Source organism: Budorcas taxicolor, chromosome 3 (assembly GCF_023091745.1).
Source record: "Budorcas taxicolor isolate Tak-1 chromosome 3, Takin1.1, whole genome shotgun sequence".
Lineage (NCBI taxonomy): Eukaryota > Metazoa > Chordata > Mammalia > Artiodactyla > Bovidae > Budorcas > Budorcas taxicolor.
This window is the reverse complement of record NC_068912.1, coordinates 58,976,007-59,003,515: the sequence shown is the minus strand read 5'-3', so window position 1 is coordinate 59,003,515 and position 27,509 is coordinate 58,976,007. Positions and strand designations below refer to the sequence as shown.

Genomic DNA, 27,509 nt, shown 5'->3' with positions numbered 1-27,509 from the left:
GGTGAATAAGTGAGCTAATTGCACACTGATTCTGCATGGAGATGACCCTAGAAACATGGGTTAAATAGTCTTTAATTTAAAACTTGAATGTAACAACATTTTTTTGTAAGTAAAGAAGTTTATAACTAAAATGATAAGTTTAGCAAAGTATTTTGTGTATAGACCTCAGCTGTGTCTGACTCTTTGTGACCCCATGGACTGTAGCCTGCCAGGCTCCTATGTCCATGGAATTCTCCAGGCAAGGATACTGGAGTAGGTAGCTGTTCCCTTCTCCAAGGGATCTTCCCAACCCAGGGATCAAACCCAGGTCTCTCACATTGCAGATTCTTTACTGTCTGAGCCACCAGGGAAGCCCAATAGTTCCATATGTTATGATAAAAATAAATTTATTTTGGAAAAAAATACCACCTTCCTTGCTTGACAAGGGTAAATCCCCACCACAGTGGAGTTCAGGTGTTAAAATGAGTGACCACTGCTGTAGTATAATGTCCACATGTCCTAGGTGTACAATCAACAAGGAGCACAAGTGACAAGGTGTCCAAATGACTATGTTTCCAATTCTTTCCACTGACTTTACCAACAGTTTCTTCAGATCATTCTGAGAAGACCACAGGAAAACATAGGCCAAGAAATGTCCACTGCAAGAGGTCTTTTTGTTGATTTAAGTGTAATCTTTACATGGCTTAATAGTTCTCCAGCATTGAGTTTCTAAGTTGGTATTGCAACCAATCTCTGTCTTGTGCAGACCATGGATTAATAAATGTCTTCTAACCCAAGAATCACTTTTAAGACAAACCCATATTTGATGATAAACTCACATCTTCAAATACATGGCTTTAAATACCGTTGTTTTACACACTCTGAAATATGATAATAATTTAAAACACCAAGACAGAATTTCACTGTCACTGCTCTATGACACCAGTGCCCAGGAGGTGACTGTGCTCTATTCTTCATCACTCAAGTTTATAAAAAGGCACTTTGGGACTTCAGTTCTATTCAGCCAGCTGGCAGTCAGTCCTCTTTCCCCATCCACAGTCGGTATTTTTGGAAGTGCTGGTCCAAGCCATTTGGGGCCCCTCTACATTGTCATTCAGTATGGAGACCTGAAACTTGATCATCGTCAGCAGGAGGATTTCAGTTAATAAGTATCAAATGGTCATCACTTCTATTCCTGTAACAGAAATGGGAGAAGTAGAGAAAAGAGAGCAAAAACTTAAAACTCTTTGAGATGGAACAGGAATACATGCTCTATCATGTAGGCATACCTAAGTTACTGACATGCTGAGTGCAACATTTAAGTGGAAGGAAACTTAAGGACAATTTACATTAATTGGGGTTTGACTAGATGCTTCTGGCAGTTTTGAGGAGCTGTCCACCCTCCATCTCCATTGCTAGAACTGCAGATTTTCCTCCTTCACTATGGTAGAGAAGGGGAAAGATTAACTGCATCTTCTCAAACCAGCACACCCCTCCAGAGAACCAGACCAGAAGCATACCTCCTCATAGAACCAGAAGAGGATGCAGAGGCTACTTGTTCCACCCTGATGATACCACAGAGGGACCCAGAGGCTTAGGAAAGGTCATGGGACACATTCAGTAATTGGAAGAATCCAAAATGAAAACCCAAATGTTCTGACCATCAGGCTAGAGGCTCTGTCAATTATTCAAGAGAGAAGGAGTCTCTGGTGGTTGCTGGGCTGCTTGGTTGAAGAAGAGCAACCTGGCCATTCTCTGAAGGAGGCCGAGCTGTGATACTTGGGTTGCATGTCATGGGCACTGGAGTAGGGCCCAGACACTAACACTTGTGATGCCTTTATGGTTCTTCTCCAACATGTACTCTCCAGTCATAAAATGAGTCCTAGACTCATTGAATTAAGTCACCTTCCTCAATTTTATTTCATTCTTAAGTTTCCAGCTGTTAAACACATCCAGGTGTATTTAATTTTCAATGATTTCAAAACCATCACTTGTTCCAAGGCCTTAATACAACCCATTTCCTTCATTAGACCCCATGACCTTCGTTGTTTCTGTGCAGGGTCCAGCCAGATCCCCTGGATTCCAGGCTTTGATCCAATTATTCAGCTAAAACCGATCAAGCTGACTTCACCCATGGCCATCTTTGGTAACGGCCACTTCTGTTTCTATTTTTGATCTCCTCTTTTTTCAAAACTTTCAACATCCTGTTCTTTACTTGGCTTCCTTTGGTTGACTCTCTGGTTCTACTAATTCTCTCATTGCTCATTATGAGCAGACTCTTCTTCACACCAGACACACCTTCTCCACAAGACTTAGTTCATCTTAGGGAAAACTGCCTGCTGATGTTGCTCTGTTCTCACCAGCCAGACTCAATCTTATCAATCAGTCCTGCAGTTCACTCTTTAAATCTTTCACTTGTTTCATATGGCTGCACGAGAAAAGATCTAACAACCCTCTGGGGCTTTTTCTGGTACAAACCAAGGTCCAAAAATCAAGCACCAAAAGCCTATCCATTACTGTCCAGTGTTCACAACTATTTTACATTCTGAGATGATTTTTTGTGTGTGTGGTTAATTACAGATTAGAAAAGCAACTTTCTAATTAGAAAAGGTACCTTATGTAAGGTACCCCTTAGGAGGCAGCTGCCTATTAAGAAAAATAATTTCCCTTTATCCCTGCTTCCATGGCAACACTTTAATGCTCTGAGAGGATAAAATGTGACTGTAAAAACTGAACTCTTCTCAGAAGATCTCATTTCATATTTACTAGACATTGTTTAGAAGTGCTCCATCATACCATTTCAAATCCCAAGATGCAGTGCGAATTGATTAACGAAAAATACATCCTGTGACTTTAAGTAGTAATTATGTTCTTCCTCTTCCTCTTCCTTCAGGACTCTGGTTTAGCGAATGCTTCTCAAAGGACGCAAGTCGGGGATACTTCTGGCTAACAACCCCCATCCCTGACTTGAGATGAAAACAGACACGGGCACAGTTAAGATTATCCTCAAGTGTCCCCCATTCTAGTCCCCAACCCACTGTGTGGAGGTTTTGTCACTGAGGTCCGGACTATGTAAGTGCCCCAATGAATGGTGAGCAAAGAGCCACTGATCAACTGATTTGTGTTTGCAGCCAAGGACACACAGAGCCCCTCTCAAGCAGATTTTCTGCTCTGCTCAAGGAAGGTTACTTGTACCACCAATTGTGAAAAGGGGAAAACATCCCGGAGCTACACCTGTAAATGAAGGATTCTGACCTCTTCCTGTGGCCAGCCCACCCTCCTGACTTCAGGGACATAGTTCATGCCTTCTCATAACAGGCTTTAACATTCCCAAGAGATTCCAACCATGTCATGTACCTTTGTACCTTGTTTTACAAGAAACAATGGATTTCTAAAGCCAAGTGCAGTGGGAGGAAAGAAAGGAGGGCTGCATTGTTTCCTCCAATCAGCTGATTTCTGAGTGCAGCGTTTGCCCTGGGAGGACTCTTTGTTAAGGCAACAGAGCATCCCATCCTGGGAGCATGGAGACCTGACTCGACACAATACTGACCTCCTCAGACAGCAGATGCTGGACAGGAAGGCTGGTGACTCTTCCTGACACTTCTCTTTGCTACTACACTCCTTCAGGAATTCCTGAAGATCCGTGGCAGGGAACCCATTCTGTTGGTATTTCTTTAAAAAGTACACAGTGTGGTTACCTTATTTATACAGTATGAGAAATTGCTCCCTTTGTCAACGAACAAAACCCACCTCTGCTAAAATAAAATTCTCCCACGTTGCAAGCTCGGATCTAAGAACTGATATTAACAATAATCAATCTATCTCTGGGTCCCTTGAAAGGCAAGACATGGGAACAGAGAGCCGTTTGGAGGAAAACTCCAGAATGCAAGCCTTAGTGGGGAAGGGTTGTTGTTGTTATTGTTTTATTAGTCGCTAAGCCGTGCCTGACTCATGCAACCCCATGGACTGCAGCCCGCCAGGCTCTCTGTCTCTGGGGTTTCCCAGGCAAGAATACTAGAGTGGGTTGCCATTTCTTTCTCTAGATCTTTCCGACCCAAGGATCTAAACCCTGTCTCCTGCACTGGCAGGCTGATTCTTTACCATTGAGCCACCAAGGAAGCCTAGAGGCATGTTAATTAAAGGAGTGAAGGAAATAGCAGTCTAAAGCTTTTGTGTTCACTGCAAGCCCAGGAGAAACCTCCTCTTTCCCACACGGCCCATGTGGAGTTGGGCTGGCAAGTTTTATCGAAGCTGGTCGCTTAGTGAGGTAGAAGGCAGTAGGTTCCTCCAAACAGACACAGAGACTCTGAGAGACCCCTCCCCTCCTGTTCAGTGAGATCATCCACCAGGGCACCAGGGCTTGGCACCCTCACAGGGACACTGCCACACCCAAAGACAGCACCCACACTGAGCAGGCCTGGCTCCTCTCCCCACAGCCAGCCCCCCTGCAGCCAGCCACCCATTCCTACAGGAACGTGTGTCTCCTGCACAAAATGCTCAGGAGTATTGCCAACAGACTGGCTTCTTCTGGGATAGTCTGAGAAGGTTCAAGAAGAGGACAACAACATAGGACATGGACATGGAATCCCTGGTTGCTCAGATGCTGGCCCCAAACAGGGTGCTGGCTCCAAGCACGACCATCTGCAGTGGAGACACCACCCCCCGAGGCTACAGAACTTCCTTCATGCTACAGATCAGTTAAATGGACCCAGTCTGAAAGGACACAGGGTCCACTGGGTAGCTTAGGAAGGTAGGAAGCTAAACAGCCACAAAAGCCTTAGATTTTGTAACTTAAGGGAAACCTGCATCACATGAGTGGCATCCAGTGTTTGAGGTGTGCCCGCTTGTGGACAGTTGTCAGGAAGATGGTCACCCTTTATCACTGAAACTTAGCACTCAAAGCTGAAGTTCCAGGACAGGCACGTATGCCTGTAAGTACTAAGATCCACAGCCCAGCTACCTGATTTACCAAATTCAGCCCATCCTTACGGGCTTCCCCCGTGGCTCAGTGGTAAAGAATCTGCCTGCAATGCAGGAGATGGAGGTTCGATCCCTGGGTCGGGAAGATCTACTGAAGGAGGGTATGACAGCCCACTCCAGTATTCTTGCCTGGAGAATCCCATGGACAAAAAAGCCTGGCAGGTTATAGTTCATAGGGTCACTTAGAGTCAGACACAACTGAAGCGACTTAGCAGGCAGGCAGGCCCATCTTTACCCATTTCCTTTCTCTTTCCCACTATACCTCCAAACCAGTCCACCCCAATCTGGGCACCAAGAACAATGTCCTAAATGCATATTTAAAATGAACCTCCAGCATCTAAAAAGTTTCTTTTCTATAAAATCCCAAAAATCTAAGTAAAACTATAGTACTTTAAGTAAGTAAAAAACTATAGTATTTTCCTATGTTCCAATCTATACAGAATTTGCAATAGTTTTTGGTAGGAAATAATGATCAGTGCTTACCTTAATGGTGTCATAAGAGTCTGTAATAATTGCAATGAAAAGGCTGAGAATCATGTATATGAAAAGGCTGATGAAGGAATATAAATACAGGCGACTGAACAGCCACACCAAGTGGCTCTTCTGCTGGATGTGAGCAAAGGTCGCATACATGTCATCACCGTTGACCAGAGAAAACAGACACTCAGCAACCGTGTTCAGATTTTCAAACTGTGGAGGGGAGACCAAAAGTAGTCAGAGATATGCTGGCCGACAAGTAGAGAAGTATCAGGTTAGCTGGTTTCGCTGAAGACATTGTTGCTGCCATTTTACACTCAGCAACCGTGTTCAAATTTTCAAACTGTGGAGAGGGGACGGAAAGTAGACTGAGATATGCTAGCCGACGAGTAGAGAAGTATATAGTTAGCTGGTTTCGCTGAAGACATTGTTGCTGCCATTGTTATCACCATTAACATTCACTTTAGGGCACCTGGCATACCATGCATTGCAAATTGTTACTCAAAACACTCCTCTACATTCACAAAGATAATTTCTTGACACCTCTCTCAGTTTTTTTCCTTTGCACTCTTTATGTTGTTGTTGTTTTTCAGGTGCTAAGTCATGTTTGACTCTTTGCAGCCCCATGGACTGTAGCACCCATGCTTCCCTGTCCTCTGTCTCTCAGAGTTTGCTCAAACTCATGTCCATTGAGTCAATAATGCCATCCAACCATCTCATCCTCTGTCGCCCCCTTCTCTTCCTGCCTTCAGTCTTTCCCAGCATCAGGGTCTTTTCCAATGACTTTTTATATATTTGTGGTCAAGTCACCTGACAATTTTGGATCCGATTTTTCTTTCTTTTCTACTTAACATAGTCTTGTATTATTCATACCCAGAGATCATTTGTTGGAAATGTCAACTGTAACTATTTCCCTTTCACTGGACACCCTAATCATGTTTGCTATTGTAGAGAACAACGCAAGGCACATTTCTCAGCACTGAGTTTTTTCCTACTATTAGGTCTCAGTATTAACTTTTTTTTTTTTTTTGGTCATGTGTGGTCTTCACTGTTGCACTGGCTTTTCTCTAGTTGCAGTGAGCAGGGGCTGTACTCTAGTTGCGATGTGCAGACTTCTCATTGAGGTGGCTCCCCTCACTGTGGAGCAGAGGCCCCTCTCACTTGTGGAGCGGGGGCCCCTCTCACTGTGGAGCAGGGGCCCCCTCTCTTGCGGAGCGGGGGCCCCTTTCACTGTGGAGCGGGGGCCCCTCTCACTGTGGAGCGGGGGCTCCTCTCTTGCGGAGCGGGGGCTCAACAGTTGTGGCACATGTGCTTAGTTGCTCTGCAGCAGGTGATGTCTTCCCAGATGAAGGACTGAACCAGTCTCTCCTGCATTGGCAGGCAGATTCTTCATCACTGAGCCACCAAGGAAGCCCATGATTAACATTTTAAGGCTAAAATCTGCTAAACTGCTTTCTGAAAGAACTGCAGAGCAGCAGCAAAGGTGGAAGGGCCAGAGACAGAGGCTCAAGAAAATTGGTTTCTTTGTAGCCTTTCCAACCATGGATTCAGATTATTTTCAAGCCTTAAAATCTAAAGATTACCAGAGGTGGGAAAGTGCATAGGGATGAATGATCACAGGTGTGTCTTCTGAGGGCTCCCCAGCTAACAGTTAGCCGCTGCCAAGAAACCTAACACCTGTGGCAGAGCTCGGTGGGCTGCCTAAAGAAAGTGGCCCTCAGAAGTCAGGCCTGAAAGCCAAGGTGCTCATCAGTGAGAGGAGGAAGAGAAATTTGCTCAGTGAATATGGGGGGAATAGGTGCACAGCCGAAGGAGTGGTTGGAGAGTGAGTGTGTGCTGTGCGCACAGAGCCTTGTCTGGGCTTCTAAATATTTCAGACTAATCTCGCCTTCCCTGGAGAAGAGTGAAAACTTGGACAGAAGAGGGATAGGATCTGCTATCTGTTTCCGTGGCACGTGAAGATCTCCCAAAGTGAGACAAGCTCAGGGGCCAGGGTGCCAGTCAGACTGAGTGCAGGGGCCCAGGACTGCAAGCAATCCAGAGGAAAGTGGGGAGAAAGTAAGCCCAGGAGGCTGAGGGAGGAACCTCTGATGGACTCTGTTCCAGACAAGGCCAATTTAAGGGGCAGGTAGAGGCAGCTGGCAGGAGGTAGTTAGCAAGAGGCTGATTGAACACCTGAAGCCCTGGGGGCAGAGCTGAGCAGGGGCTGGTGTGGAATGCCCCAGGAAGCTCACAGCCCCCACCTGGCTTAGGCACCATATCCACAGAAAGTAAACAGCAAGTGCTTAATGAATGAAGTCTCTGAGGTCAGAGGGTTAAACATTAGATAAGTGTGAAAAGTTTCTTTGTGAAGAATGATAATGACTTAATAGGTAAAAGGTGACACAGTTTTCAGAAATGCAGATACAACAGGTTGCTGCAAAGCTGTAACAGAACCTAATCTGTCCTTAGCAGGAGGAGGGGCCAGTACATCCATCAGGTCAGCATGTGTGGCTGTGGGGACAAGTCCCTGTGAATGTTTCTGGGACATTTCCAGTTGGGAGCTGTGTTATCAATATGGATTCACAGGCAACACAATAATAGCTCCCACCACCTGAGCCCAGAAAATGGGCTTCCCTTCCAAATTTCTCTCTTTCTGCCATTCCAGCCTCCTACCAGAAAAAGATTACTTCAAAATAATCAACTGCTTAAAACTATGTGTTGTTTATATGTGAAATCTAAAATACAACATAAAAGAAACCTATCTGTGGAATAGAAACAGGCTCACTGACATAGAGAACAGATTTGTGGTTGCTAAGAGGAGGGGTCTGGAGGAGGGCTGGAGTGGAAGGCTGGGGTTAGCAGGTGTAAGCAATTATATATAGACTGGATAAACAACAAAGTCTACTATATAGCACAGGGAACCTCGATAAACCACAATGGAAAAGAACATTTAAAGAAAGAATCTATATATATGTATAACAATCATGTTGCTGTACAGCAGAAATTAACTAACAGTGTGAATCAACTATTCTTCAATTTAAAAAAGAGCAGTGTGTTGAATGAATTTATTTTCCCTGCTCTACTTGTATGGTGTTTCTCTAACCCACTCTTTCTACCCCCCTCTGATTTCACACTTAAATATTTATTACAGAAAACTCCAGGGAAGACTTCCTCACTCCAACCTCTTCGGCCTCCAGTCCAAGCTGCAATAAAATCTCAACTTCAAAGAACATAGCCTTCAGATCGTTTCTCTTGCTTAACAATAATGCAAAGTCTGGAGGCAAAGTGAAAATCCAAACCAAGAACCCTGGAGTAACTCATCTGGTACATCCGTCATTGTCTCTGTCCAATGAAGCCAGTGTTGAAGGGCTATTTCAGTCTTACATCAAGACAGACTGCCCTGGCAGCTCTAGTTTGTTCTCTGCATCAGTAAGAACCACAGAAGAAACTACCGTTGGTCTTCTAATTGTTGTCTGCACACTTCTCTGTACCCCAACCAGCTAGCAAACTCGCAGTCCATGAGAGATTCACGGGGTAAATTCTGTAACCAAAGGAGAGCATACAGACATACCCCAAATAAGAATCATGCCCATGGTTTGCTACATTGGCAACAACTCTGAAGACCTGGACTAAAGTCACTCTCCACAGAGACCTGGAGGGAACATCCATTGGAGCAAATCACTTATTAATATGCAGATAATTTAATAATAAGACAGGCAGTTCCCAGAGTAACTAGTTTCCACCCCACCACTAGCCTTAAGACAATGTGGTTCAAGTTGGTTTCTATGAACATCAATTACAACTCTGATGGCACCATTAATAATCCATATTTCTCAGGACTTCCCTGGTGGCACAGTGGTTTAGAATCCACCTGCCAGTGCTGGGGACATGGGTTTGATCCCTGGTCCAGGAAGACTCCACATGCCAAGGAGCAACTAACCATGTGGGCAACTACTGAAGTCCATGTGCCCTAGAGCCCTCACAAGGCAACAAGAGACACCACCACAATGAGAAACCCGAGCATTGCAACCAAGAGCAGACCCCACTCACTACAGCTAAAGTCCATGAAAAGCAATGAAGGCCCAGCACAACCAAAAATTAATTTAAAAAAATTTTAATCCATATTTCTCAGTTTCTCTTGGAAATCGGCCAATTCCTTTCTTTAGTGTCAAGAACCTCCAGCAGTTTGTGTTTCAAGTTCCAGAACTGCGAGTTGGTGGGCACAGTGCAAATTCATCCCTTAGTTTCCTATGCAGTTGCTTAGAGTCAATTTGGACATAATATGCATCTCAGCATTAACATTATTTCTCTCCCTCTTCTCTGGGCACATGAGATTTATTTTAACCCACCAAAAAGTTAAACAGAGACCTAATAAGGTAAGTAAATGGTACATACTCTACCATTTCATACCATAAGAAGTGGCTGTGAGCTAGTTTCAGTTGCCAAGATCCACAGTATAAGTTAGCTTTAAAAATACCTAATGTGGAGAACAGTATGGAGGGTCTTTAAAAAACTAGAGTTACCATTTGATACAGAAACCCACTCCTGGGCATATATCCAGAGAAAACTCTAATTCAAAAAGATAAGTGCATTCCAATGTTTGTAGCATTCACAACAGCCAAAACATGGAACATGGAAGCAACTCAAATGTCATCAACAGATGAATGGATAAAGAATATATATATATCTATATAATGGAATATTATTCAGCCATAAAAAGATGAAATAATGCCATTTCCAGCAACATGGATGGACTTAGAGATTATCATGCTAAGTAAGTTGGACAGAGAAAGACACATATCACATGATGTCACTTACATATGGATTCCACTTACATGGGGAACCTAAAATACAATATAAATGATCTTATTTACAAAACAGAAATAGACTCACATAGACATAGAAAATAAACTTATGGTTACCAAAGGGAAAAGGGGAGGAGGATAAATTAGGAAATTCGAATTAACAGATACACACTACTATATATAAATCAGATAAATAAGTAGGACCTGCTATATAGCATAGGGAACTGTATTCAATATATTGTGATAACCTATGATGGAAAAGAATCTGAAAAAGAATATATATGTGTGTGTGTGTGTGTGTGTGTGTATAACTGAATCACTTTGCTGTACACTTGAAACACTGTAAATCAATTATGTTGTTTAGTTGCTAAGTTGTGTCCAACTCTTTTATGACCCCATGGACTGTAACTCGCCAGGCTCCTCTGTTCATGGGATTTCCCAGGCAAGAATACTGGAATGGGTTGCCATTTCCTTCTCCAAATCAACCATACTTCAATTTTTTAAAAAAACAGAGATTAAAACAATACCCAAGGTAAAGAGAAATAAGGTCCTAATGTGCTTCTAGGCTACAGATGCATCCCTAGGAAACTGCTTTGGTTCTTATAAGCTTACAAGTCCCCAGAAAGCAGGTCTGCTGTCTCTGTTTCTCGTCATTCAGCAAACTTGCTGAACATTGTGGTACCATGTTCTTTGGACCACACTCGATATGAGGAATGCAAAAAGCAATAATCCATGGTCCCTGTCCTCAAAGAATTTGGGCTAGAAGAATCTGACAGTGTTGGGGGCACAGTAGATGTTGAATAAATATCAAATGGATATCTCCATAAAGAGTCTCCACAGGCTGCAGGCTACCACAGTGAAAACCCAAGCATTTGTTCCACAAATGATCATTGTTCAATTGAGCCAAAAAGAACTTTCATGTGAATGAAAGCACAGTTTGCAATGGCTTATGTCAGAGAGTGACATAAAAATTTGCTTCAAGAGTTGGTGCTAAGAGTCTCATGTGGCATTCACATAAAATGTTTTAACCAGCTAATAGTTGTTCTGAGTAAGAGAGGTGGTTGGATAAAACCAGAGGCCTTGAAAGCAAGAAGGTGTAATTCTGGTGCCACTAAAATTTTACCGATGGCGTGAGCCAAGACCAGTGATTTTTCAATGCTTTGTCTTTTCATTTGCAAAATGGGGACAATAAATGCAAGACTGTGGTATATTCCTCAGAAAGTACTCTGGCAACGTCAAAGCCACATTACAGTTATGTTCTTCCAGTACTCATCTTAAATTATTGAACAGCAACAGGCTCCAGCCTACCATGCTCACACATTTTGAAAGGGCATTGTGCCAATGTCCATTAGTGCTGGAGTAAACGTTGGCAGGACACTTGTATTTTTATTCTCTTTCAGTTGAACCATTGAAATCTGATGTCTAACAGGAAAGCCAGAAGCTAAAATGTGGGATTCCTGCTGCCAGACAAGCATCAGGGTGAATTTCTGGTTTTTCTGATACCTTCTCTTTAGAGTTTTTTGTTTGTTTATTTAAAGAGCGATTGAGCTTCTACACCCAAGCTAGCTGTGATTCTAGAAAATGCTCACTATGGTGCCGTCCAGCTTTCAGGCAATACTTGAAGGTCTTCTGATTCAACAGATAGTGACTGACTGGCAGAACCTGACATTTTTGACCATTTGGATTGGTTTGGAGGGAGATATGCAGGGGGAGTAAACAATTCTAACTTTAGACTCAAAGAAGAAGTAATATGGAGAAGAAAAAACAGAAGTCCAGAACCAATGTGAAGGTTTTCTCTAACTATTGAGCAGTGCATCCGCTGAACTAACTGAACTCTGTGTTTTCCAAATAGATCAGCTTGGTTAGGAATGGGAGATAGAAGCCATAAACAGACCTGCTACACAGCCACAGAGATATAGTTCTTATCTCTCTACTCCTCCAGGGGAGAAGTGACAGACTGGCGTTAACTAAGAGACAGAAGTCAAGAGGTGAGACATCCGGTATGGCCACCACCAGCTCCGGGTGACCATGGAACATCTGATGAATAGCCAGTCCAGGCTGAGGTGTGCTGCTGGGACAAAATGCCCACCAGATCTCAAAGACTCGGTGCCTAAAAAAGGCCTCAATGTTTTATACTGAACACAGGCTGAAGTCATATTTGAAATATATTGGATTAAATAAAAGGCATAATTAAAATCAATTTCATCCATTTCTCTAAAAAAATGTTTAACGTGGCTACTAGAAAAATTTTAAAAGTACAGACATGGCTCTCATTTGTAGCTCTCATATTTTTCTTGGATAGTGCTGATCTCCTGGACTCTTTGAAAGGACAGAGCTGAAGATATGAAAATACAGTTAAGACTCACAAAGCAAAAGAACACCATTTTTCACAAGGTAACCTTGACACATATTGAAAGAAATAAGAATGATGACTCGGCTTTCCTCTCATGGTTGATACACTCTTGAGTCAGACTAAATGCTCTTTTGTAATGATTTGTTTTAGGTAATGCCAAGAAAAGAAAAGAAGAAAAGCCTTCAGCTTATTGGTCAAACGATGTGTACTCAGGTAAAGGTGAGCTGGGTGTGAATTCTATCTTAGCCATTCACTAACTATTCAACCCCAGGAATCTAACATATTAAGATCCTTATTTTCTGTCAAAAGGTAATAATATTTCCCACAGGGTTAATGGGAGGGCTAACAGAGCAAGGGAGGTAAAGAACATGGGCACCTTATCTATTTAGCACATAGCACTTGAGAATGGTAGCTAGTTTGATAAAATTAAAGCAACATTTCTGAGCATCTTCCCAAACAATGATGGGAGAGGGAAGATGTGTGCCTGATTCTTTGCAACCCCATGGACTGCAACCCGCCAGGCTCCTCTGTCCATGGGGATTCTCCAGGCAAGAATACTGGAGTGGGTTGCCATCATACCCTTCTCCAGGGGATCTTCCAGACCCAGGGGTCGACCCCATGTCTCTTAAGTCTCCTGCATTGGTAGGCGAGTTCTTTACTGCTAGTGCCACCAGGGAAGGTAGAGAACCATTAATGGCCACAGGACCACTGGATAAATTCACTGGACGTGGAAGAGCAGTATTTATTCCACATGGTGCAACACTGCCCTCTCGTGACAAAAATGTGGCAAAGCATTCGGACCACGAGGCAAGTAAGGAAGAAAAATGTTAATTTTCCTGGGCACTAAGACAATAAATTCTCCAGATCAGAGAGATCATATCAAAGAACAGTTTTTACTGATGAGTCACCTTTAAATCAGTGGGCTAGAACTGGAAGAGCAGTAAGATGATCAAGATTTGCTAATAATCCGGAGATGGTCACTTTGTTGACTATACAGTTTCTCAAATAGGAAAATGACTATACAGTTTCACAATTCTCTTTGGACAAATTAAATGTAATGCTTAAAGAGGAGAAAGTCTGGGTAGATTCCAAGTTACTAGGATTTATTTTAGTAGGAAAATACCAAAAGTTTGAGTTTTATGGATTGCTCAATTTCTGTGAAAAGTTTATAAACCAGATTTGATCATGGGTTTTTTTAATGCAACTATCAAGGTCAAAACTTAAAGCTGAGCTGTATACCAGTGTCAATACCATCCTTTACATCTTTACTTTTCTCCTTGTAGGACACCTAAGTCAAGATGACTGTACCCTAGGCTGTTGACAAAATTAAATGAAAGAGAAGAGAGAAACGCTTAGCATTGCCTCAAGTGTTAGCTGCTATTATTTTTATTTTTCTTGTTCCTATTGTCCCAATTGCCAAAGGCCCGTGGGGGAAAAAAAACTATAAGATGCAATCATTGCTTTTACTTTTTTGGTTTGAAAACAAAGCCTACCAGATTTCATTTCCTGCTATATCTTTGAATCAAATTTATCATTTTAAAACAAGAACATCTGGAGAAGGAAATGGCAACCCACTCCAGTACTCTAGTCTGGGATATCCCATGGACAGAGGAGCCTGGTGGGCTACAGTCCATAGGGTCGCAAAGAGTTGACACAACTGAGCGAGCATCCAGTCACTTTTAAGGGGAGGAAACAGTCTCAGGAAAGTTGAGATGCTTGCCAAAGGCCCCAGAGCTTTTGACAGCAGAGCCAGAACTATGGCTGAGGATTCCCAGATCCCAGGCTTCTTGATCCTGGTCTCTCTCACCAGCTATGCGTGTAGAAAACTAGAATCTAAAATATGCCCGAGAGCTTCCCTGCTGGCTCAGTGTTAAAGAATCCACCTGCCAATGCAAGAGATGTGAGTTCCATCCCTGGTCTGGCAAGATCCCAGCGTGCATTGGAGCAGCTAAGCTCCTGGGCCACAGCTGCTGAGTCTGTACTCTGGAGCCTGGGAGCTGCAACTTCTGAGCCCAGGTGCTGCAACAACTGAAGCCCGAGCATCCTGGACCCCGTGCTCGGCCACGAGAAGCCACCACAGTGAGAAGCCCACATGCCACAGCTAGAGAGAAGGCCCTGCTCACTGCAACTAGAGAGAAGCCCGCACAGCACTGAAGACCCTGCACGGCCGCAAATAAATAAATCCTGTAAAAAGAAAAACAAGAACATCTGAACATAACTTTGTTGTCCCTGAAATGATGATACTGACTGCAGCCCAGTAATAGCTGAGAATTCAGACACTGAACTTTAATAAGGCAGTAAGATGACACTGAAATCAAAGCCCCCTGCAAAGGCAAGATGCACTATCTTTGCAGTCATAACTAATGTGGTCATTCCAGGCAGTCTTTATCCTCCTCCTCCATCCTCCTCAGTTAATCTGGATGAAAACTGTAACTCTTTGAGTTAGAAGGATTTTGAAATGCTTTTCCTTACTTAATTTTCATTTTTATTATAGTGATCTTATGTACAAACACTTCTTATGTGGTGTCCAGCTGGGTTCACATGTGACCCTTTAAGCCAGACCCAGACAACCATGAAATAAATGTGCTCTCCAGTTTCCTGCAGTTCTTGTTTCAATATCCTAAAGTCACTTCAACATCCAGGAAAGGGAAAGAAAAGGAAAACTAACCAACAAAACAATAAACAATAAAGATATGTGTTCACTGATGTCAAGCGTATGTGCTAGAGAGCAGAGGGATGAAGCTCAGTGCTAGAAACCCACCTTTTAAAAAAACTTTTTACTTATTTTTTTTTGGCCATGCTGTGCAGCACTGTGGGATCTTAGTTCCCTGACCAGGGATGCAACCCGAGCCCCCTGAATTGGAAGTGTGGAGTTGTAACCACTGGACTGCCAGGGAAGTCCCGAAACCCACTCTTAAGGGCCCCAGGTGCCTCGTGTGCAGGAGGAAGAATTGGGCTACACACCTTGTTGTGATACGGTCCTAAGACAATCCAGCCGCAGAAGGTGTAACCCAAATAGATCATACCAGCACAGGCGCAGAAGCGAAGAACTTTTGGCAATGAGGCTTGCATTGTTAAAATGAGCACCTGAAAAAAAAAAAAAAAAACACACACACACAAAATGGCAGAATGGGAGTTATTAAAAAGTAGCTAATAGATCCCGAAGAAATGGACCTGAATCCCAGTGGTGCTGCCCAGGGCCCACATCCTTACATTATATGCCTGGAAGTAACCCAAGTATCGGATGACGCCAACCCAGACAAAGAGTGTAGACGTTCCAAGCAAAATGCTGCACAGATTGTAGTTTGTGAGATTCTAGGAAATGAAAAAACAGACATATTAGTAAAATATTCTATTCCACTCAGCTCAGGAACCTCGCTTGAAATTACTGGAAAAGAATGGTCTGCCTGCCTCTCTACAGTGATTCTAAGAGCTTTTAAATGGAAGAAGAAAATAATAAGAGTGCACAATTCCAAATGTGTTTCTCATTTCCTTTTAGTATTGCAATTTGTTGAACTAAATCTTTGTTCAAACAATACTCTGAACTAGAGACTGCATTTACCACTGACTTAGGCATTAAAGCACATAAACTGATGTTTGCTAAATATCAAACAATACTTTCCAGCTATTAACACTTTTAAACGAAAGCCCCAGCATGATCTTCTAACAGTTCCTGCTCTCAAGGACTTCCAGGGCTAACTGAAGAGACACACGCACAAACACAGTTCTAATATAATGTGCCATGTGCAGTGAGAGGCACAAGCCGGACTTGTTCCATAGGGCTCCCATGGGCGTGACCCCAGAGTGGTGCCAGCCTGGTGGACAGGCTGGGAGAGCCCTGCAAGTCAGCAGAGGCTGAACCAGGGCCTCAGGCTGGGAGCCCACAAGACAGGCCAGAGAAAGCGAGGGCGGGAGAGGCAAGGAAACCTGGATGATGCGGACCCCGGAGACCACACTGAAAAAAGGCCACTTCATCACAAAGGCGCGTCTCTGAGGCAGAAAGGATTGTCACTGCAAGACAGACACCAGAAAGATGACTTTGACGACTGTGTATAATGGGTCCAAGGGGTACAAGGCTGAATGCAAAGCAACAATGAGGAGACCGCTGTGGCGGGAGGAGGAGCCGCAACAATGAGAAGATCTAGACCAGACAGGAAGACGCCTGGATAAGAGGGAGGTGTTAGAGGTCAGGAGAGAAGGCTGGTAAGATTTGCTAACTCAAGGCAGGGCATGGAGGGGAGAAGTCAAGACCTGGGAGACTAAATCAGCCAAGTTACCCAAGGGCCAACTAAGTTACCCAGAGGCACTCAAATCATCCTCAAATAAAAGCTCTATCCTTCAGAACCCCCATCAGTCATGGGTGAGCACCCCTGGCTCACAGTGTGATTGGATCAAGGGTCAGAGGCTGCTTTTTGCAACTTAAAAAAAATAAAGCCTGACCAAGCAATCAATCCTCTCACACTTCAATTCTTATTCTGAAGATGCTGCCAGGTTCCCGAGAGGACATTCATGGGAATATCACCTTCCACAGAACATCCACCTCCTCATTTTCCACTCACAAAAAACCAGGTCAAAGGAGGCTTCAGTTTTGTGGATGTGAGAAAAGAGAAAACGTGAGAATTACTGCATATCTTAAGAGTATGTAAGACCACCCAAAAAGAATAGAAAGAACAAAAGATTTAAAATGGGTTGCCCTCACCTTGGCTTTAATTTCCATTTTTAACACGGATCCACTTATTGTCAGGAGGTCGCTGATAATCACCAGGATATACCATTGGTTGATAAATTCCCTCTGGTCGGCATTACACACGTGTCGCTTGTACTTCTCCAGGAAGAACTTTAGGAATCTCTGCAGCAAAAAAAAAAAAAAAGAAGAAGAAGAAGAAGCATTTCTAACAAACTGCACTGGCCTCTAGAAGGAAAAAAGTGCAGAACAGAGCTCTTGCATGTCCAATGGCATGACACTGCCTTTTCCAAGGTGACGGATTCTTACTTGGAGGGTACAGATCACAGCCCACACCCTCCCCCGCCATCTAGCCCCGCTGGAGATGAGCACACCTGAGTGACTCCAACACCCAATGCCGTGCTCTCCCTCCAACAGACTCTTGTTGAAATAGCTAACACAGAGTCCATTCCAAACGCTTTACATATTCTCAACACATTCAACCAGACAATAACCCTACGAACTAGGCACCATGGACCCTTCCTTCCAGAGGAAAGAATGGAGACACAGGGCAGCCAAGCCAGGACTTGAGTCCAGGCGGTCCAGCTCCTGGGTGTGGGTTCCCAGCACGCCCCACTCTCGTGCAGAACACAGCCCCTGACACTGGATCCAGAATATCAAGGGACTGGGGTGGGGGGGGTGCGGTAAGAGAACTGGGTATTTACACAATAAATTGACACAGGTCAAGAAGTAAAAAATAGAATGAAGACCGTTTTATTGCTCCACGTGTGGTATTCTGATGACTTCCTACTTCCACTGACCCTAGTCTGTGTTTATACACATGCCACACACTGGGATAAAATTTGTGCTAGAGTATATGGTCACAAGAGTCCTAAGGGTAAAAAGGCAAAAGGAACCTCAGGGGAGAATTTAAAAACTATTTTTAAAAATAGGATAAAGTATTTTATGCATCATTATAACCCATTTACCATGCCTTCCTGTCAAAATGAACTCTGATCTGAAGACAAAAGATGAAACCCACACATGCTATTACCCTGTTCTTAAGATCACTCTTGAATTTAAAAGGGTCTCATTTATTCTAGAAACATTCAAAATCTTGAGAAGTTCACTGCTGTGCATCTGTGCTTATTAGCTCAAGTTGAAGCAGGATAATTGTCTCATTCTCCCTGACATGCCAGGAGCTTGGACTCACTCTCTACACCCCAGGTTGATTAATGCCCTGTTGGAGGACAATCACTCAAAGGAATTTAATTCCGTCAAGGCCCCAGGTAGGGCAGGATAACCCTTCGTCAAGGCCCCACTGTTTGGACAAGCTGAAGGCGGAGGTCTGGAAGGGAGGGAGAATATTCCAACACACATTTACCTTTCGTAACCTCAGCGCAAGAACAATGGATCTTGTGCACAGGATAAGAGATGCCAAGCAAATCACAATGACAAATGCATCAAACACCAGGACATACTGAGTGTTTTTCTGAACTGAGAAACAAAAACAGAATTCAAACGTCAAACACACCTTACTTGGGAATAATTTCCAAACAAAATGGCACCTAGAAAATAAGATCAAATGAGAAATGCTTCAACATCAGAAACAAATTACACAGCATTCATGCAGAGGTTCACAAACAAGGTAATCATTCCCTGATGTCGAATTACACATTTAAAAACATATGAATTCTTAACAGATATACTAAAATGTATTTATAAATATTTACTGTAGAGTAGAATTCAATAGAAGGTGGTCCATTTGGACCCTATTCTAAAGAGGCAAAACTACTGACATACTCTTGAGTTCTCTCACACAAAAATCAAAAACATAAGTTCTCCATTAATGAAGGAACAAACATTTTAAAGGGCTTTCCTAAGTTGTGAAGATCCCCTTGGAGGAGGGCATGGCAATCCACTTCAGTATTCTTGCTTGGAGAATCCCCATGGACAGAAGGCTACGGTCCATGGGGTCACAAAGAGTCAGACATGACTGAGCAACCAGCTAAGCACAGCACAGACATTTTAAAATCCACCCAAAATCCCCATTTCTGCTTCTCAATCTTACTCTGCACTTTCCCAGCAAAGAGTGCCAATTCAATAAGCTCTTCTTAGGCGTGGGGAAAGCAACCACTTGGAATGAACGTACAGAGAGTAGCAATCAGATCTGTGTCTCTTGTTTTGGAGTATAGTCGCTTTACAAAGTGTACAGCAAAGTGAACCAGCTGTGCATACGCACACTCCCTTTTTGTTTAAAGATTTCCTTCACATTTAGTCACCGCGGAGCATTGAGATTGGATCCCGGAACACACAGTAGCACAGGGAATGACTAAAGGAAGCCCAAACCGTAAGCTTAGCTTCTCTCAGACTTCGCGGTGTTGTCCCAAATCCCCACGATGGCTCTCATCACTGGCAGCTTGCTGTTCTCTCCCAGCCCCCACCTCCTCCGCCCTGAGGCCACTCCAGTCTTCCTTCTTCCCTGCTCCTGCTAGGGGCTCGCGCGCACTCTCTCTCTCTCTCTCTCTCCCCCCCTCTCCCTCTCTCTCTCCGCAGGGACATTGCACCTCTGCCTGGAACAGCACCCTCCCCATCACTCAAGGGGATTATTCAGCCTTGAGTATTTTCCTCCTCAGAACAGAATCCCCTAAATTCTCATCCCTATTAACCCTTCCCTCCAAATCCTATCATAGCCCTGTCCACAGGTATATATACCTATAGCTTCATTTACTCCCCTTTGCTTGATGGTCACTGAACTTGTTGCATATTCAAAGACAGCACAGCAAGGCGCACAGAGACAGTATAAAATGAAAAAGGACAATCTCTGGAGCCTGAGACCCGGCTCTGAATCTTGACTCTGCACTTGGAAGTTGTGGAGTCTTGGGGAAGTTGCCTCAGTTTCCTCATCCGAAACAATGGGTACAATGAAAAAAAAAACACCTATTTTATATGGCTATCATGAGGATCGAGTAAGTTCATATATGAAAGCACCTAGAACTGCCCCATACACGTAATAACAAACAGAGCAGTTACTATACCATTCGACGTTCATCTTCCCCTCTACGTGATTGGTTCTGGGAAGCAGGGACTGGATATATTTTGTTCAACACTACAAAGCCTGTGCTTAGCATAATGCTTCAGCATGCTTACAGATAAGTACAGTGACCCCAGCAGAACATAAGCAGACTATGATAATCTAAGTTGGAATTTGTGAAGGTTTGAGCAACGTCAGAGGCAGAGAAGACACAGAAGGATAAGGCAGAAAGTAGCAAGAGATGAAAAAGAGAGATTCAGGGGGACTTAGGGAGTAAGGAAGGACTGATCAAGAATGACCTCTTTTCTGTCTTGGGTCCACTGGCTCAGTCTGAACATTCATGACAAGAGAGGACGACTTGGTGGCGACTGAAACCGGGGGTTTCAGCCAATCAGAGATGACAGACAGGAATGCAGACTAGGAAGGATGAGGGATGCGGGCAGCAGGGTGGCAACGTCTGGGAATTAGGAGAGGAGACACACTCAGGAACCACATGGAGAAAGGCCAGGGAAGCAGGAAGCAGGGCTGGGGACAGGCAACCTTCAGGAACATCTGAAGTCAGGGTGCTCCACAGAGACACCTCTGCAGAGAAGGCATTGAAGAGGAAGATGGGAGTGTGTCCACAGATTTAGAGATAATAATGCCGTGAGCAATCTCGGCACGTGTCTGAGAGCAGCTCATCCAGTGGGTTACGTGTGTGGCCAGCTAGTAAATAGCACTGAGCGAGTGGTCCAGCCTTGCTCAGCTTCGGGTGCCTTGGGTACCACATGGGAGCATAGCTGTACCAGTTTCATGCACTGTTAGGAAATCAGGCAAACGATCCCTATCAAGTGCTTGTTAGTGCCTCACATGGAGCACTTACCTCCCTCTTTAGCATTTTCCACTTCACAAGTTTAAGTTATCTCAAAATCCTATCTAATAGGTAGGTAAGAACACAACCTGACCAAAATCCAAGACTACCGTTTTTTTTTTTTTTTTTTTGATCCATGAATAAGGCAGAGAGAAAAGGAGCAGTTCTTGGAAAGACAGGGCTGAAATCTTTAAAAAATGCAAGCACAGCACCTAGTACCTTCTTTTCTGACCTATAACAAGAATAAAATCTCTAAGACTGCTTGAATGGGGCCTTATTTACAGTTAAGAAAACAGGCCTGGAACTAAGAAGATAAATCGTCCCTCATAACAGAGACAAGTATTGTATTCTTAAAATTTGATTTATTGAGATTACTTTGACATGTTACAAAAAGTATTTTATAAACATCATGTGTGTGTTAGTAGCTTAGTCATGTCCAGCTCTTTGCAACCACATGGACTGTAGCCCACCAGGCTCTTCTGTCCATGGAATTCTCCAGGCAAGAATACTGGAGTGAGTTTCTATTTCCTTCTCCAGGGGATCTATGGGGTCCCATAGATCCGGTCCATGGGGTCACAAAAAATCAGAGATGACTGAGCAACCAGCTAAGCACAGCACAAACATTTTAAAATCCACCAAAAATCCAGGTCTCCTGCATTGCAGTTAGATTCTTTACCATTTGAGCTACCAGGGAAGCCCAAACATCATAACTGCTTTCTTATTCTACTATGTTATTCCCACAAGAACAGTTCCCAAAACTGGGTTTGCAAAACTCTAGTCCAGAGAGTTACTCTGGCAACCTGGTTAGGGAAATCCGACCCCACCACCCAGTCCTTCCAGGGCCCTGAGAAGTCCCCCACACACTACCACTCCCACCTGTGTGACCCTGACCAACGCTTCACACACTGAACCCCTTTCCCTGGGACACTCATTTACATCACCTATCGACGGGGAGTCCTGTCTGTCAGTACACATCCCTTCCAGCTCCCAGGCTCAAATGGCTTCATTTACAAAATCAAGTTAACATGAAGGTTAGTGATGTAGTGGGGATGGGTATTAGAAGTCATAAAAGGCAACCTTGAGTTTGTATGTGAAAATGGCCATCCTCTTTTTTTTTTTTTTAATATCCTCTTTAATTTACCTTGAGATAACAGTTAACGACAAAGCTAGAGAAGTGTCAAGGGAAGTGTATGGATGTGAACGAATCTCAGAATGTTTTGCAAATAGCACAAGGACCCCCCAAGATGTCACCCTTGCCTTTGTCCCCCTCCCCAAAAACCAGGGCAATCAATCCACCAGACAGCTTCCTACACAGAAGGAAAATAAATCCATTTTCTAAGATGTTTTCCAAACTTCAGCTTTCTAAGACTTGTCACATTATTTTCAATTTGCTCTCTCCTGGTCATGGAATCTGGTTTTATAGGGTGTAGCTTTGGAAGAAGAATATGTAAGTATTTCTAGCTGTGAGATTGTGTTTCTCCCCACTGGCCACAAGAGGGAGCTAGAGCTCCTCTCTTCTGAGTAAAGGCTCAGGGAAAACTTCCCAGTGTGGTCAGGGTGCCGGCGAGGAGGAAGGAAGCCCGGGTCTGGCAAACCTGTTCAACTCACTTATTTGGTCAAACGACTATTCCAAACCACATTTCCTATACGACAAGGGTTAGCTTTGTTCACATAAAATAGTTGCAGCCTACACTTGGACTTGGAAAATTCACATCTGATCTGTGCCTTTCTTCCGTACAGAGAATGCGGAGGCGTAGTAACCACTTTTTAACAGAAACTAAAAGTGTGTATTCTGATCAGCGGTTGAGCCAGCAAATGGAACTACAAAGCCAAAACTTCAGAATCATCAGCCCAGGTGGCATTAATGGTAAAGAACCCACCTGCCAATGCAGGAGACACAAGAGAGTGGGTTCGATCCCTCGGTGGGGAAGATCCCCCGGAGGAGGAAATGGTAACTCACTCCAGTATCCTCGCCTGGAAAAATTCCATGGACAGAGGAATGGTGGGCTACAGTCCATGGGATTGCAAACAGTTAGACATGACTGCGCACGCGCGCGCACTCACACTCACACACACACACACACACACGTATTATATAGCTGAAAAGCCACAAAATTAGCCTAATTTAAAACTAATACAGAATAGCTTTTCTGGTAAGCGGCCTGAGGTGACCCCTAAAAATGGTGCGCTATTCACTCGACCCAGAAAACCCCACAAAATCATGCAAATCTAGAGGTTCAAATCTTCGTGTTCACTTTAAGAACACTTGTGAAACTGCCCAGGCCATAAAGGGTATGCGTATCCAGAAAGGCACCAAGTACCTGAAGGATGTCACTTTGAAGAAGCAACGTGTGCCATTCCATCGCTACAATGGTGGAGTTGGTAGGTGTGCACAGGCCAAACAGTGCGGCTGGACGCAGGGTCGGTGGCCCAAAAAGAGTGCTGAATTTTTACTACACATGCTCAAAAATGCAGAGAGTAATGCTGAACGTAAGGGCTTAGATGTAGATCCCCTGGTCATTGAGCACATCCAAGTGAACAAAGCCCCCAAGATGCGGCGCAGGACTTACAGAGCTCACAGTCGGATCAACCCCTACATGAGCTCTCCCTGCCATACTGAGATGATCCTTACTGAAAAAGAACAGACTGCTCCTAAACCAGGAGAGGAGGTTGCGCAGAAGAAAAAGATATCCCAGAAGAAACTGAAGAAAAAAAACTAATGGCCCGGGAATAAATGCAGCAAAAAATAAATGCAAATAAAAGTTAAATAAATAAAACTAATTCAAAATAGTCAGGATTCACAAGTATTTTACATTTTTTTTGTTCTAAGATTTGGTCAAAGGCAGGTTCAGTTAAACAAAACTTGTAAATGAAAAAACACTGACCACCCATCGTTAATATCATCCAAACCCCTCAACGAGAAAGGGGTCTCAGGAGCCCACTTTAGCCTGTGGATCAAGAAGTGTTTTATGAGTAATGACTGAGTAACCGACCCAGGTTTGTACAGGCTGCTCTCTGGGCTCTGAAGGCCTCGGTCCTGCTCCACTGTCACAGGCTCAGGGCAAATCAGACCTTTTCCCAGAAGTGTTGCTCTCCTGTACGTCGGGCTCTGCCCGTTGAAATGAACCCTTGCTGTTTTGACCACCATATCTTGCGCCTCCGCCACTTACTCTGATCCAGGACAACTAGAGAGTCTCTAAGCGTGTCAGTGTCCCTCACGAAGGTGCTTCCTTTCTTTCCCGGGAGCACTAGCAATGACTGTCTGCCAGCTCTGGCTCTCAGTGCTCACTTTACATAGTTACTCATTTACTACTCAGCAGCCTGGAAAGTAAGCACTATTGTTACTTTCACTTTTCAGAGAAAGCCACTGAGACGTGGAGAGCCGAAGGGATTTGTCCAAGATCACAGGCACAGGAAATAGAAGCAAAACCCAAGCCCAGGCAGTCAGGCTCTAGAAACTGCTCCTAAATACTGGGCAACACAGCCTCTCCTACGAGGTCTATAATCCACATTTGCTGAACTGAACAAAAATGCAAAGCTTCGGAATATGCTTGACAGAAGCAAACATTCAAAGTGTGGTTTTCTGGAGCTCTTTCTTCTTATGATCATCTAAGTAAACCCTTTATACACCCGAAATCCCCAAATGAAGTGTTAAAGATCATTCACAATCCACAATGGGCAAGCATGTAACATACTTACTAGATCCAGAGATTTTCAAGTCTTTACATTCCTCGATTTTGGCATCAATGTTAAAATAGATTTTGATTTTGCCACTGTGAGCTTTATTGTCAAAGATTATCTAGAGACACAAACAGATGAAGAGGTTACAACCCAGCAGAAAGTATGACGCGTTAGATCAGTTCTGCTTAAAATATCAGTGGCATCCAAACAGTGTGCTGATCCAAAAAGAATCAGACCAATGAAAACATCCTCATCACATGATTCCTTCACAACTTCCTATTATTAATGAAAAACTGTGGTCCAAAGCAGGGGTCCCCATCCTCCAGGATCTAATATTTGATGATCTGAGGTGGAGTTGATGTAATAATAATAGAAATAAAGTGCACAATAAATGTAATGCCCTTGCTACTGCTGCTGCTGCTAAGTCGCTTCAGTCGTGTCCGACTCTGTGCGACCCCATAGATGGCAGCTGGCCAGGCTCCCCCGTCCCTGGGATTCTCCAGGCAAGAACACTGGAGTGGGTTGCCATTTCCTTCTCCAATGCATGAAAGTGAAAAGTGAAAGTGAAGTCGCGCAGTCGTGTCCGACCCTAAGTGACCCCATGGACTGCAGGCTTCCAAAGTGCTCGTGCCTGCAGTACTTTTCCAGGCAAGGGTGCTGGAGTGGGGTGCCACTGCCTTCTCAGATAATGCACTTGAATCACCCCAAGACCATCCTTCCCGAGTGCTGCCTCCCCCCAGTCTGGGAAAAAATTATTTTCCACGAAACTGGTCCCTGGTGCCAAAAAGATGCTGGTTCAAGGGGTATATGCATGAAATTCTACTAAATCTACATTCAGATTCAGAGAAACCCTAATGCAAAACAGCCAAATGGTCTGAGGAACAAATATGAGAATTCACCACCAATTTCTGACACGAGAACACAAAGATGTCACTTATTACCCTGAGTGGAATTTATAAGCATTTGCTTCAATTTAGTTCTTTGGGTATGAGATTCTAGGCTTTTACTGTGCTAGAGATTATTTTTCTATTTGCTTCAAGCACTACATATAATGTTTTCAGGAGTCTTGCATACAATGCTTTCAGATGTGGCAAAGACTGCTCCAAGGTTACGGGTTGAATTTAAGATTTCCAAATGCCCTCAGTCTTCCACATTATATATCAAGCATTTAAAGTGTATAAGTGACATATACAGAGTATGTTAGGACTTAAGAGAAGCATGTTCAGGGCCTTCCTGGAGGGAATGAGGCTTTGAATGCCAGGACTAGTAAAGTTTAGTCCTAGCTCATAGGTATAGAAGTGAGGTTTGTATAGCTTAATTCCCTAACCTCTGGTTGGTCATAGAGATATTCTTGGATTACACTGAGAATATGTGGCACGCATGTGGTTTGTGCTCAAAGATGCTCACTTGTGGGTTCAATCATAGATTTGATCATGGGTTCAATCATAGCTGAACCTACATGTTCAGCTCTCCAAGCTCTTCGCCTTGGATTTCATAATGAGTTTTGCAACATGCAGGTCACCCCAGGAGATAAATTATGCTACTTTCTGATCCAGACATTCTTCCCTACTTACACACCATAATTTATAATTACTTTTATTTCTTTGTTGACCTGTTTTTCTATCTATCTTTCCCACTAGGGTATAAGCTTCCTGAGGGCCATGGTACCTCTAGAGCATGACAACCTGCCTGCTGCCTTGTAGGGACTCATAGAGCACTTAGCAATTGTTGTTAAATGAAGCACACTTCTGAACTGCTAAAACAGCAACAACACATAACAGCCAGTTTAGCATTCAGTTTTGCCCATCACTAACCATGAGAGAAGGAAGGGGGAGAGAGGGAGGGAGGAAGGAAAGAAGGGAGGGAAGAAAGAAGATAGGAAGGAAGGATTCCATGGCACATGGCCGCCCGTCCAAAAGTAAAAGCTGCAGCAACTGATGCTTTGCAGACTGGACTTCAGGTCAAGGGGGAAGTTTCTGCCTTGAGGTTTGAAAACATTTGCTACAACATTTGCAAAGACCTTCCTTTGAAAAAAGGAAAAACATTATAGACACTCAAAGCACTGGTCATAAACTAAAAAAAAAAAAAAAGTGTTAGGAGAGTAGGAAGTCAAAGTCCACTTTGAAAACTCCTCTTTTCAACCCAGAAATCTAGTTTTAAAAAGTTGGAACAGGTTTGCCTCATTTTTCGAAGTCACAGCCTCTGGACCAATGATGCTATAGCATGGCATTCAAACTGTTTCAAAGACACTTTTGTCTAATACATTTATAGGCAGGTGCAGTGTACACTCTGCACCTACAATAGGTGTCAAGAAAAAGGATAAAAAATGGCTTAGTGAAATAGATACTTGCCATGTTCTGAAAGACGTAACAGTCTGGAAGCTCTCGGGAATGAATCGTCTGCAGGTCAATGCCTTTGAGTTGAAAGGAGATGTCAACTTGCAAGAGGCTGAATAAAAACATATTACAAGATATACATTGTCACAGTCTTCCTACCCTATTCTCCCTTCCCCATCTATGTCTTCTGGGTAATGAGACTTAAAAATGTATTTACTGGGCTTCCCTGGTGGCTCAGTGGTAAAGAATCCACCTGCCAAACCAGGAGACATGGGTTCAATCTGTGATCTAGGAAGATCCCACATGTCGCAGAGCAACTAAGCCTGTGCACCACAACCACTGAGCCTGTGCTCTAGAGCCTGGGAGCCA

General features: G+C 43.7%; 1 protein-coding gene and 1 pseudogene across 1 annotated transcript in view; one reads left to right on the top strand and one right to left on the bottom strand.

Moving 5' to 3' along the window:
* Nucleotides 1–1,097: 1,097 nt before the first annotated feature.
* MCOLN2 (mucolipin TRP cation channel 2) overlaps nucleotides 1,098–27,509 on the bottom strand; it is a 62,510-nt gene continuing 36,098 nt past the window's right edge. The window contains exons 6-14 of the mRNA XM_052636681.1: nucleotides 27,156–27,252; nucleotides 24,823–24,922; nucleotides 18,624–18,736; nucleotides 17,276–17,425; nucleotides 15,790–15,891; nucleotides 15,541–15,663; nucleotides 5,443–5,649; nucleotides 3,530–3,651; nucleotides 1,098–1,174 (exon numbers count right to left, since the gene is read on the bottom strand). Of these exons, the coding sequence (XP_052492641.1) occupies nucleotides 1,138–1,174; nucleotides 3,530–3,651; nucleotides 5,443–5,649; nucleotides 15,541–15,663; nucleotides 15,790–15,891; nucleotides 17,276–17,425; nucleotides 18,624–18,736; nucleotides 24,823–24,922; nucleotides 27,156–27,252 (1,051 nt within the window). The 3' untranslated portion in view covers nucleotides 1,098–1,137. The remainder of the gene's footprint in view (nucleotides 1,175–3,529; nucleotides 3,652–5,442; nucleotides 5,650–15,540; nucleotides 15,664–15,789; nucleotides 15,892–17,275; nucleotides 17,426–18,623; nucleotides 18,737–24,822; nucleotides 24,923–27,155; nucleotides 27,253–27,509) is intronic.
* LOC128044455 (60S ribosomal protein L17-like) lies at nucleotides 23,304–23,857 on the top strand (annotated as a pseudogene).